General features: G+C 40.0%; 3 protein-coding genes and 1 pseudogene across 3 annotated transcripts in view; 3 read left to right on the top strand and 1 right to left on the bottom strand.

The window, feature by feature from the left end:
- LOC104729133 (aminoacylase-1-like) overlaps positions 1-1,844 on the bottom strand; it is a 7,780-nt gene extending 5,936 nt beyond the window's left edge. The window contains exons 1-5 of the mRNA XM_019233443.1: positions 1,161-1,844; positions 811-1,073; positions 552-689; positions 169-393; positions 3-78 (exon numbers count right to left, since the gene is read on the bottom strand). Coding sequence (XP_019088988.1) covers positions 3-78; positions 169-393; positions 552-689; positions 811-1,073; positions 1,161-1,740 — 1,282 coding nt within the window. The 5' untranslated portion in view covers positions 1,741-1,844. The remainder of the gene's footprint in view (positions 1-2; positions 79-168; positions 394-551; positions 690-810; positions 1,074-1,160) is intronic.
- Positions 2,024-3,259, top strand: LOC104729131. Its single transcript, XM_010448020.1, has 2 exons — positions 2,024-2,617; positions 2,743-3,259. Exons 1-2 carry the CDS (start codon positions 2,343-2,345, stop codon positions 2,966-2,968), a joined length of 501 nt encoding a protein of 166 aa, XP_010446322.1. The 5' UTR covers positions 2,024-2,342; the 3' UTR covers positions 2,969-3,259.
- On the top strand, positions 10,266-11,595 carry LOC104729129 (annotated as a pseudogene).
- Positions 11,773-12,086, top strand: part of LOC104733062 — a 686-nt gene continuing 372 nt past the window's right edge. The window contains exon 1 of the mRNA XM_010452674.1: positions 11,773-12,057. Coding sequence (XP_010450976.1) covers positions 11,773-12,057 — 285 coding nt within the window. The remainder of the gene's footprint in view (positions 12,058-12,086) is intronic.

Below are 12,086 nucleotides of genomic sequence, written 5' to 3'. Positions count from 1 at the left end.
GCTTTCATAAGATGCATAAGCTTTGATGATTGAAACATACACGTCAATGCCCTTCAAGTACTCAGCTTTCCCCAGATACTGCAGCAATAAAGCAAAATGATGATCCTCCAAACGATTGAGCAAAGTGAATCAATGAACTTAATTATTGTATATGCAACCAGGCGGTACCTCATTGTGGTCATGAAGCAAACTGGGAGTGTTTGATATGGGAGAGAACCCAAACGCAGGCACGCCAGCCTTGCGAAAGTAGCGAGCATCCGTTGATGCAGGGAAAATCTCAGGCTTACTGGTCCTACCTCCGGCTTCCTTGACAGCATTTTCCAAGAGCCCCCACCACGGATTTGAATCATCTGCTGCTGTGAGGAACTTCTTCCCCGTAAGCTTCTGCTTGAACTGCCCCAGCTAACATATCTTAATTAGTTAAAGTTGTCTAAAAGAAGTCCTCTCACGTAACTTGCATCTGACTTTGTCTAACTATGCTATGCTAGGGGGGCTTTGAGTTTGCCTTCATCAAGACTAATTCATTGACAAGGAAGAGATACAGAAATTACCTCAAAGGACATGTTTCGTGATGCTGGAGCCCATTCCTCCACCAAACGTCTTTCGAGTGCTTCAGCATCAACGCTGGGTGGGATACGAATGTCGAAACCAGCTTCTGCCTCCGATGGTTGCAGATTCATTACGAAACCCTTGAGGAAATAAAGAGAGAGCCCAATTTGTGTGAGATGATATTGCAGTAGTAGTAACATCTACCACTTGGGAAGATAGAGATACAAAAGAAAGGGAGACAAGACAAGTAGTAGTAGTTACAGTTGGAGAAGGTGTGCCAGCCTTGAGGAAGACCATGTTAATGTTGACGACATCGCCTTCAGCAGTGCCGCCAGCTTTGAGCAGATCAAACTGGGAAGCTCTGAATCTGCGAATACTCTCAATGCTTTTGAGGAGATTCTCCATGGCAGAGTTATCATAGAGCTTGGCACCATGGCCAGGTGGACCTTTAGCCTTAATCACCAGCCACCAGGGACTCCTCTCTCCATAGAATACTCTGTAACTCTCACTAGGCGATGGCAGGCCTGACACCACCACACACACACACACACACAGCTTTTTGTTAATAATAAAATTAAAAAAGAAGATGAAGAAGAATCAAAGAGCTGTACCTTCGTCGAGCACGACCGCGATGTTCAAGGTCTTGAAGAAGTCGGATTCGGCGAACTTCTCAGCGCCATCGTGGCCGCCGATCTCTTCATCGGGGACGAAGGAGAGGTAGACGGATCGGAGTGGGTGGAAGCCAGAAGACTGGAGCTTGCGAATGGCCTCGAGGTACTGCATCCCGACGCACTTCATGTCCTGGGAACCCCTGGCGTAGATGTTGCCGGTGGTATGGTCGACGTGAGCTTGGAGAGGGTGGTGGGTCCACTTGGACTCCTCGAAGGGAACGACATCGGTGTGGGAGTTTAGGAGAAAGGCAGGGAGGGTCGGGTCGGAGCCAAGCCATTTGAGGAGGAGAAGAGGCTTTCCCTTGACAAGTTCGATCGTCTGAGATTCGAGGGAGAGGGGTTTCGCCTGAGAGATTATAAAGTCAACGGCTTTGTAGTAGTCCGGGTTGGGTTGAACCGTGTTGATTCGGAGATACTCCTGGAATCTGGAGACGATCGCATCGTCGCCGGCCACCGCAGAGAGGAGGCAAAGATGAAGAACAGCGAGAAGAAGAAGAAGAAGAAGATTCATCATGGCCATGGGGGAAGGCGAAGAGGAGGATTCTTTAGTTCTGCAACAATTACAACCACTCAACAACCATTACTCAAGCAGCAGCAAACCATTAAACCATCAGATACTCTTATTAGAAAATAATAAAAGGAAGAGAGAAGGAAAAAAAAGAAAGGAATCGTTTCTTTCCCAAGTCACTTGAGAATCGATTCTCAGAACAAGTGTGACATGTGTCACTTGTTAAGTGGAACAGCAATGAGGAAATAAATAAATAATAATAATTTATGAAAAAAATATTTTTTTTAGTTTTTTTGAGAAACGTTGAGTCGTTCTCGATTAATGATGCTCTTAGTCATTTTAGTCATTAGAAATATCGAAATTAATTAAGGGGCTCACACACGACATGACAAGACAAAACAAAAACATACAGTATTTTTTTTTAGTTAATCTAATGATTATGGTGGATGAGGATGAAGGCCACGTGGGAAAATGGTAGTTTTGTGAATAAAAAGAAAGAACAAGGGCAAAAAAAAAGAAAACACGAATAAAATAAGAATAACAAGAAGGAAGAAGACTCAGTCTCTCGAGCAGCAACAGCAGGGGCAGAGGGGATCGAGCGAGAGTCGAGAGAGATGGAGGAGTGTATGAGGAAACTGGCCTTGTGGCACACGAGAACCTTCAAGCCCGTTATGACCCACGACGAGCTCGAACCGATCTTGTCCACCATGGGCTTCATCCCCCAGGACTCCCTAGGTTTTAAAGAGTACGTTTTCCTCTCTTCTCCCACCACCACGCCCAGGCCCAGGCTCCCCTATCCCCACATCGACGGCCTTCATATTACCACCTACCAGGCCTTTATAGACGCATTGGCCTTCTTTCTTGATGTCTCCGATCTCTTCCATGTCAGGTTGGTTTGGTTGGTGGGAGAATCATCATCTCTTTATTACTATTATTACCAAATCAATTATGGATGTCTTCTCTTCTTTTTTTTTAACTAAAATAATCTCTGTGCCTCCATCCATCCAATTGCAGGGGAATGCCGCTCCAACGTGTCAAAGATAAAAACAGAAAATGGCGTCGCATGGAAGATGATGATACTGCTGTGTTTGTGTACAGAGATGGAACCTTGGACAAGTCGTCGAGCCACAATTTGAGCAGAGAAGAAGAGTCGTCATCTTACACACATGTTCTCATCCACCATAAACCCCTACCTCATTGCACTCTTCTTCCCCTTAAGGACATCACTGTTTGGGTTTGATTTTTGGGTACCCTCTTCACAACAAAACCTGCCTCTTAGATATATATATATAATAATAATTCCTACAATACTAGTTTCCTCCTACCTTTGTCTACTTCTTCTCTCCTTCATCGGATTCAAAGTGGGCCGCCAAATGAGATGACGGTTGATGATCCAAGCCCTCCTTACTGGTTTTGTTTCCACCAAAACTAGACTAATACACTTGAGTCTCTCTCTCTCTCTTTATATGTCTTTATCTTTTCTCTTCAACTCAAAACTTGTATCCTATTGATGCTCTACTCTTTTTCTATTAACACGTACAAGTGTACGTAGATTCTTTTCTTACTTCACAGGAGCACCAAAAGAAGGAAACAAATTTTTAAATTAAAATCAAGTTAGAGGATTCTCGACTTCCTAGCTACTATTATGTACAATAATAACAGAGCCAAAGCTGAAGAAGATTGAACAAGGCTGTTTTGTTTCAACTTGCTGTTTTAGTTTGGTGTTTGTCGGAAAAGGCCCGTGTGATTTTTTTATACGTTTTGGTAAATGGGCAAACAAAAACAAAACCTAAGCATAAAACAGAGTTTGAGGTTTAAAAGAGAAACAGAGTACTATTAGTCTTTTATAGGTGGAGATTGATGTGGAAAGAAAGAAGTAAGGTACCGGGTGGGTTAAAGGACCACCTCCCTTGTGATGATCGCTGAGTCGTCGGACGATGCCAAAGTCGTGCTTCCCCAAGAAAAAGACGCAGTTTTCAGGTACCCCGTACAAGCTAGCCGGGAGACAGAAAGATTCAGCCTTGGAGAGGAAAATGCTGACATCTCCAATGTCTTTAGTATACACAGCGTTTCCTTCCTCGTCTAGCCTCAACACAAGGAAATGGTCCCATTCCCTAAAACTCTTCCTAGGGGGCCTGCTCTCTGTGTACCACTTCAACATAAAAGTCTCACCTGTGTTTCTCGACTCCACCAAGTAGTGTTGCTTCATGCAACACGCTGCCACTCGCTCTTTGTCATTTCGGGATGATCAGGAATCTGCAGCATCTTCAGCTTGGGTTTGCGCTTGTATTTCCCAAGATCCCATGATCCTGTGTAGTGGCCTCTAGAAGCGGGCATCGAAAACATCTCCTCTCTCTTGGAGTACATTACATTACATGGGAGGAGAAGAAGCTGGGGTCTGTGATTCTGATGTTTGTCCACTTGCAGTTTCTTTGAGCAGGCCTGCAAAAGCTGAGTTGAGGTCCCATGAACTTGATTGCCACGATACATTCTTCATCCTCCGGAGAAGAAGAGGACATGGCCACGTTGGTTACAATGAGGCAGAGTTACAAGACGAGGCAGGGAAATACGTTTTGGGTTTATATCCGATGCACTCAGGTTTAGGTCGTCTTGAAAATGTACTACGCATTCTTGAAAGTTGCTACCCAGCCATGGGAAGCTCCTATGGTTCCCATTTCCTTGAGTAACTCCATAGGCACCTTCTTTTCCGTAACCCTGTCACCATCCACAACCAAGAGCATGAATCTTCAGATTTCCAATATCCCCCCATCTCTCAAAGATGGTTCAGCGCACCCAGGATGTAATAGATGGAAGAAGACGAGAAGCACCGAGCCGTGAGATGTGTCTGCGTTAATACATGATAGTTAATAGATTAGACATGAAAACAGAGAAAAAATGCATCATCCCGAGAGTCCGAGACGATCGGAGGCAGCTTACCCGGACGGAGAGCGAGAACCGGCTGAGAAACGAAGACATGATTAGTGATAGTTTCTCCTAATTAGATATGTATCTTATTATATAATGTTAGACAACCATGGAGAAAACCTCGGCTCCGCCTTTATCTCTTATGGAAAGAACCTTGCGTCCAACCTCCGCCACCATGAAGAGAACCTTGGCTCCGCCTTCCTCCCTTGGGAAGATAATCTTGCGTCCAACCTCCTCCACCTTCCTCCCTTGGGGAGATAACCTTCTTCACCATAGAGAGAACCTCGGATCTGCCCTCCTCCTGTGTGGAGAGAACATGTTCATGTCTTTTTGCTATTTTAAAATGGCTTGCTCCGACAACGAATGAAATAAAAAACTTTTTTCTAACGTCACAAAATCTTTTGATAGTTACTAATGTAAAATTTCACATTGTATTCGTAGAAGTATCTTTGACACACCATGATGTAGTCTCTCTCTCTGTAATGCCTCAACCGCCACCTTGCTTAGTGAGCCAATGTCCACTCTCAGTCCATAGGCCCACCTTCTTGAGTGGGCCTTACATCTATTCCCGGCCCGTGGACCCACCCATATTTGATGGCCAGTTTAAATTAATTTGACATAATTAAAAAAAAAAATAGAAAATTATAAGCACCGTAATATATGAATCTCAAATAATTCAAAGATTAAAATATAAATTAAATAAAACAATCTAAAAATACTACAATAAATTTTAAATTTCAGTATTAGGAAAAGAAGACGCATATATTAATCCTTTTTTGGGTCAACATTAAGTAACAGAAAATTTTGGTTTTAAAAAATAAGAAAAATTTACATTTCCATTAAAAAATATTTCTCAATTAAACAAAATTGGAAGCAATGTTTTTGAATAAATTATTTAAATATGCGACAATCTGTGTTTATATAGAAGTGGGTATTTACAAAATTTAGAATTAATAATTAACTGTATATTTTCCTTAATCTCTTTTTCTATTTTTTGTAGAATCAATACCTTAAAATTAAAAATAAGTAAATTATATTATAATTTCGAATTTTATGAAAGATATATATATATATATATATAATCTCCTTATAATTATTTAAAAACTTTGTATTTTTTAAAAATTTTCTAATTTTTGATAATTATCCTTTTATATTATTATTATTTTATTGAACAAAATATTGTGTTTTTGTTGTAATCAAAAATTCCTCTTATTGGATATTAACTTGACACATGTCAAAATCTTATATTGATAACTTGACACATGTCAAAATCTTGTTAATGACTAACTTTCAAAACCGTCATACATTATTGTAATGATACATCATTGATTAGTATATTATGCAATATATATTTTTTTCAAAATGTTTTTGAGCCATCAATTTTAGTAATTAAAAAACTATGCAGAAGTGAAAGTAAAATAATTGGCTTAATGTATTTATATAGATATTTTCTAGGTGGTGATAAAAAATATATTTGTAACATAGAGTATATATAGGTGTAAAAATAATTAAATATACTTTCTAATAACATACATAAAAGATTTCTAAATAGATATAAATCAGTATATTATTACAAAAATAAAATTTATAAATAACATATTACAAATTTTAATATATTTTTGTTAAATTTAATTTAATTTATAAAATTTTAAACCCGTACATCGGGCGGGTCGTCATCTAGTATTATATATAGGAGCCTTTTTATAACAAAACCTTTTTTTTTTGGGTATTTTATTACCTAATTACGAAAATTCTTTTTCCTTTTTTTCATCAACCGTTACAAAATCTTTATCAAAAACTATAAATATATCCCTTCATCAAGTAAGGACTGTTTTGTAATATTTAATTCCATGTTTTTCTACTTGCGTACTCATCAGTCCTCACCGTAGACCAAAACATTAATGATATGATTCCTTACTTTTAAAACCACTTACGTAAGGAAACGAGAATATATTAGTAGGGGTTTTTCCATGGTTATTGGGAAAGTCAATCAGTGATATCTCTACGTCCGCCGATCTGGCCGGGTACATAGACACATCGTCGGCCGCTTCCTGGATAAGGCTGAGGAGCTCAGCGTCAAGTCCGATGGGTTTATATAAATCCACCCTTTCCAGCACACGAGAAACGCCAAGCAAATTCCTCAGCAGCTGCTTCTCATGATATGCTCCACTGAAGTACCAAACTTCCAAAATTTTCGAGTGTGTTCTCCAAGCACGGAAGAAAAATTGCAGTGGGGTTACGCCTTGAATTGGATATCCGATTTCACAGGTTTGTGCCTGTGTCTTCTCATGATATGATTCCGACGAAGTCACGGGGTTGGAAAGTCGTCTTCAGCACCAGTCTGCTCGTTTCCATATCTGCTCTACGTTGAAGCAGGTTAGCGTTATCCTGGATCATTTGAATGAAGAACTGACAGATGGTTACTGTCTTAGCAGATGCCAAACTGCAGAGAAGGTCACCAAAATTTGTTCCTAAACCAGCATGGTATTGGCTCTCCTGCCCAAAATCCAGCGACACTTCATCCATCCCTCTGTTCACGTTCTGCAAAATCTATGAGAGTCGTCATCTCCACTTCATAACCACCCGTGAAATCGGATATCCAATTCAAGGCGTAACCCCACTGCAATTTTTCTTCCGTGCTTGGAGAACACACTCGAAAATTTTGGAAGTTTGGTACTTCAGTGGAGCATATCATGAGAAGCAGCTGCTGAGGAATTTGCTTGGCGTTTCTCGTGTGCTGGAAAGGGTGGACTTATATAAACCCATCGGACTTGACGCTGAGCTCCTCAGCCTTATCCAGGAAGCGGCCGACGATGTGGCTATGTACCCGGCCAGATCGGCGGACGTAGAGATATCTCCGCACTAAAGGACGTAGAGATATCTCTGCACTATCCTCTTTATCTCGTCGTCTTGGATGGTTTTTTTTCTCTGTTTTCATATCTGATCTATATCAACTGTGATTCCGCAGAGACACCTCACCGCTCGGTGCTTCTCTAGTTGCATCTTCGAAGTTGAACCATGTGGATCTACTTTGAGAGATGGCGATGTTGGACATCTCGCTATGTACAACTACATTGAGGGAGAGATCAACTTCACGGAAAAGAAATTAAAGTGCCTATGGAGTTGGTGAAGGAGATGGGAACCATATATAGGAGCATCCCATGGTTGGGTAGCAACTTTGAAGAACGGGGTCGTGCGTCTTCAAGATGATCTAGACCCAAGTGCATCGGATACAGACCCCGAAACGCATTTCCCTTCCTCCTCTTGTAACACTGCCTCATTGCCAAACCCAAGTTGTAACCAATGTGGCCATGTCCTCTTCTTCTCTCGAAGATGAAGAGTGCATCGTGGCTGTTAAGTTCATGGGACCTCAACTCAGCTTGTGTAGGCCTGCTCAAAGAAATTGCAAGTGGACCAACATCAGAATCACAGACCCCAGCTTCTTCTCCACCCACGTAATGTACTCCAAGAGAGATGAGATGTTCTCGATCCCCGCTTCTGGAGGCAATTACACCGGATCATGGGATCGTGGGAGACACAGGCACAAACCCAAGCTGCAGATGTTTTCGTATCCAGAACATCGCGTGGTGAAGGACAGGTATGTGAAGAGTTTGGATAAGTCTTCCGTATGTTAGTTGTTTCTCTTATTCATGAAATCGCGAACTATGGCATCATAACCCTTTAACGAGCGTTCTTTGCCATCGGCTCTGTGGATAAAGCCCTTCTTATTCAACAAAAACTCGTGGACAATCATTTCCTCATCCATGAAACCTAAAAATTTGAGCCGTCCTCTTTGTTGATATCGTAATCCTCCGGCTCATCTTGTGCAACCCAAGTACAAGGTTTATCCAGAAGTTGTAGGTTAGACTAGCAGCTGTTGTTGTTTTTGAAGGGATCTTATCCATGACTTTATCTATGAACCGGTTGAAAACCTTGTTGTCCTCTCCTACTTGGTTTTCTTCCAGTTTTGCCTCTTAATTTTAATCCTCATGACATCCCAACATTATTTTAATTGTTATACTTTTTTTTTAAAGTTAAGAGACTCTTTAATATTAATTAAAATTTGTTGCCTCCAATGGTATAAACCAATATAAATTTCTGTATAATAAAAATTAATATTTTGAAAATTATAATATTTAAGTAAAATCTATTTTATTAATAATTTGAAACATTTTACATGAACTTTAATATTAACTTTCGTAGCAGTGGATAGACACCATTTATGATCATGGTGAAGCTCCTTCCACGCATGTTCAATGGTACAAATTTCCATTTTATTTTATAGATTCCCGTTTTTTGGTCTCGTAATATATTTTCTATTTTCTTCCAAACAAAAGAAAAATAAGAATACACAGATTTCTATTTTCGTTTAACGTCGTAGTAATACAATTTGCCATTTTAATAAGAAAAATTGCTCTTTTTAAGATATCACTTCTCAAAATTACCTATTTTTAAAATATTTTCATTTTTATTCTTTTTACACAATTGATATATGTTAAATTAACTTTAAATTTATTTTTTTAAAGTTTAGTTTATCTATTTTAGTATAGTTTTGAGGGAGTAGGATTTACTATTTGATGTTTAAAGCTTAAACTTCGCAATGCGCATTGAGATAACGGGTAAAAAGTGTAATCCTCCGGCTCATCTTGTGTAACCCAAGTACAAGGTTTATCCAGAAGTTGTAGGTTAGACTAGCAGCTGTTGTTGTTTTTGAAGGGATCTTATCCATGACTTTATCTATGAACCGGTTGAAAACCTTGTTGTCCTCTCCTACTTGGTTTTTTTCCAGTTTTGCCTCTTAATTTTAATCCTCATGACATCCCAACATTATTTTAATTGTTATACTTTTTTTTTAAAGTTAAGAGACTCTTTAATATTAATTAAAATTTGTTGCCTCCAATGGTATAAACCAATATAAATTTCTGTATAATAAAAATTAATATTTTGAAAATTATAATATTTAAGTAAAATCTATTTTATTAATAATTTGAAACATTTTACATGAACTTTAATATTAACTTTCGTAGCAGTGGATAGACACCATTTATGATCATGGTGAAGCTCCTTCCACGCATGTTCAATGGTACAAATTTCCATTTTATTTTATAGATTCCCGTTTTTTGGTCTCGTAATATATTTTCTATTTTCTTCCAAACAAAAGAAAAATAAGAATACACAGATTTCTATTTTCGTTTAACGTCGTAGTAATACAATTTGCCATTTTAATAAGAAAAATTGCTCTTTTTAAGATATCACTTCTCAAAATTACCTATTTTTAAAATATTTTCATTTTTATTCTTTTTACACAATTGATATATGTTAAATTAACTTTAAATTTATTTTTTTAAAGTTTAGTTTATCTACTTTAGTATAGTTTTGATGTTTAAAGCTTAAACTTCGTTGAGATAACGGGTAGAAAGTGGGCTACCAAGTGATTTTGGCCTCAAATACGTATTGTTGTNTTTTTTTTTTTTTTTTTTTTGATAATAGGTCTGAAAAATGACCGAGGAAAGTGGGCTGCCAAGTGAGTTGGGCCTGGAATACGTGTTGTTGTTCCTTTCCTTTCTTTTTGTTTTGATAATTGGTCTGAAACGGTAACTGTCAAAGTCAACACTCAACAAAACATGTCAGAGCAATCTTTTGTCGCATCCCCACCACACCCAGTCTTGAAAAGCGGAGCGGAGCCAGATGATGATCAAAAGGAACCCCAAAACCCTCTCAAACGCATCACTTTTGTCTGCCACCTGTGAGGATCCCAACAACCCTGCTTGTTGTGTTCATGGATTCTGGGCTTCAGCAACTCGCATTGTGCATCTTTATTCTCTGCCGCTTCTTTCAAGCCACCGCCGAGGACGACTGGAAGATAGCCACAGCCACGCTCTCCAGAGACAAAGACGGCTCCTCCTCCGTCGCTACTGGTTCTCTTCTCTCTCTCTCCCCCTCTATTTTTCTTTCTTCTTTCCTCAGTCATGACTAACTAGACTAAATTGGTGTGGTGATAGGAGGCGCTTGTGGGTATGGAGATCTGAGGTAGAGCAGCTATGGCGGGTACAGCGCAGGCCTGAGCGGGAAGCTGTTCAACAGGGGAAGCAGCTGCGGAGCTTGTCTAGAAGTGCGGTGCGTGAACCATATCCGTTGGTGCCTCCAAGGCAGCCCCTCCGTGGTGGTCACCGCCACTGATTTCTGTCCTCCCAATTCGGGTCTGTCCTCCGATTACGGAGGTTGGTGCAACTTCCCAAAGGAACACTTGGAACTATCTCATGCCGCCTTCACAGGGATAGCAGAAACCAAAGCCGAGATGATACCTATACAATACAGGAGGGTCAAGTGTGGGCGGAGAGGCGGTTTAAGATTCAGCTTGAACGGGAGCTCCCACTTCTTCCAGGTGTTGATAAGCAATGTTGGCCTCGACGGGGAAGTTGTAGGAGTGAAAGTGAAGGGCCATACAACGGCTTGGATCCCAATGGCCAGAAACTGGGGACAGAACTGGCACTCCTCTCTTGATCTCATCGGACAGTCTCTCTCTTTCGAGGTTACTCTCAGAGGCGGCAAAACCATTGCCTCTTATGATGTGGCTCCTCCTTATTGGCGCTTTGGAATGACATACCAAGGAAAGCAGTTCCACTCCTGACTCCTCCTTATCATCATCATCATCATCATCATCATCAAGCCGTGAATGATTCACTTTCGGCGGTCAAAAAACAAATTGTGGCTTTCTTATTGATTATCACTTTAGATATCATCACTTCATTTCAAGTCTAAATGACTTGCTACGAGTGGCCCATCTTTGTCTTCTCCTTTCTTTTCCTTTTAATATTATATATCTTCACAAATCCTTACTTCGACCTCATTGAGCTGTGTTTGTAATATTATATGCTCATGAGTAGCGTTAACAATCACAACTGGGAAGAAGAAAATATGCAGTGCAGAAAATTTTCACCATCCTTTTCTTAGTTTCTATAACAGTAATTAATTACTCTATATCAGCACAAGCAATCAACCGCACAAAACCTGTTAATCTCACATTCTTTCGTCAATACTCATTAGACACGAGAAGAAAAAACGAAAGAAGAAAAGAGTGATTTGTGTCTGCTCGTAACCTATCCTTTAGGTGCTCGAATGTCAAACTTCAATGCACTTACAACCATCCTATTCTATTCACCCATCATTGGACCCATACATGTATGGAACACGGTGCTTAAGACTTGTGGGACTTGTGAAGAGCTGTGCTCACTCCGCACAAGCTCCACCAACAATGGGAAGAAAGTTGGTGCATACCTCTTGAATGAATCTCTTTTCAGTTCCCTCAGTGCCTTCAGCACTGCAACCACTAGTGGAGATCTTGCTGCTGCTTCTTCCTTCGATGTTGCTCCCATGGGTAGAATCCAGTTTTTAGGCTGCCTGGTTTCTTCCAACTCTGAACCCTGAAACAA

The sequence above is a fragment of the Camelina sativa genome, chromosome 12, assembly GCF_000633955.1.
Source record: "Camelina sativa cultivar DH55 chromosome 12, Cs, whole genome shotgun sequence".
Classification (NCBI taxonomy): domain Eukaryota; kingdom Viridiplantae; phylum Streptophyta; class Magnoliopsida; order Brassicales; family Brassicaceae; genus Camelina; species Camelina sativa.
The sequence above is the reverse complement of the archived record's forward strand: the minus strand, read 5'-3'. Positions and strand labels throughout refer to the sequence as shown.

What these genes read in the sequence shown, in the direction of transcription:
- LOC104729131 (XM_010448020.1), top strand. Translation starts at nt 2,343, where the DNA reads ATGGAGGAGTGTATGAGGAAACTGGCCTTGTGGCACACGAGAACCTTC. An exon ending in TCCGATCTCTTCCATGTCAG is followed by an intron (nt 2,618 to 2,742) that starts GTTGGTTTGGTT and finishes ATCCAATTGCAG; the next exon opens with GGGAATGCCGCTCCAACGTG.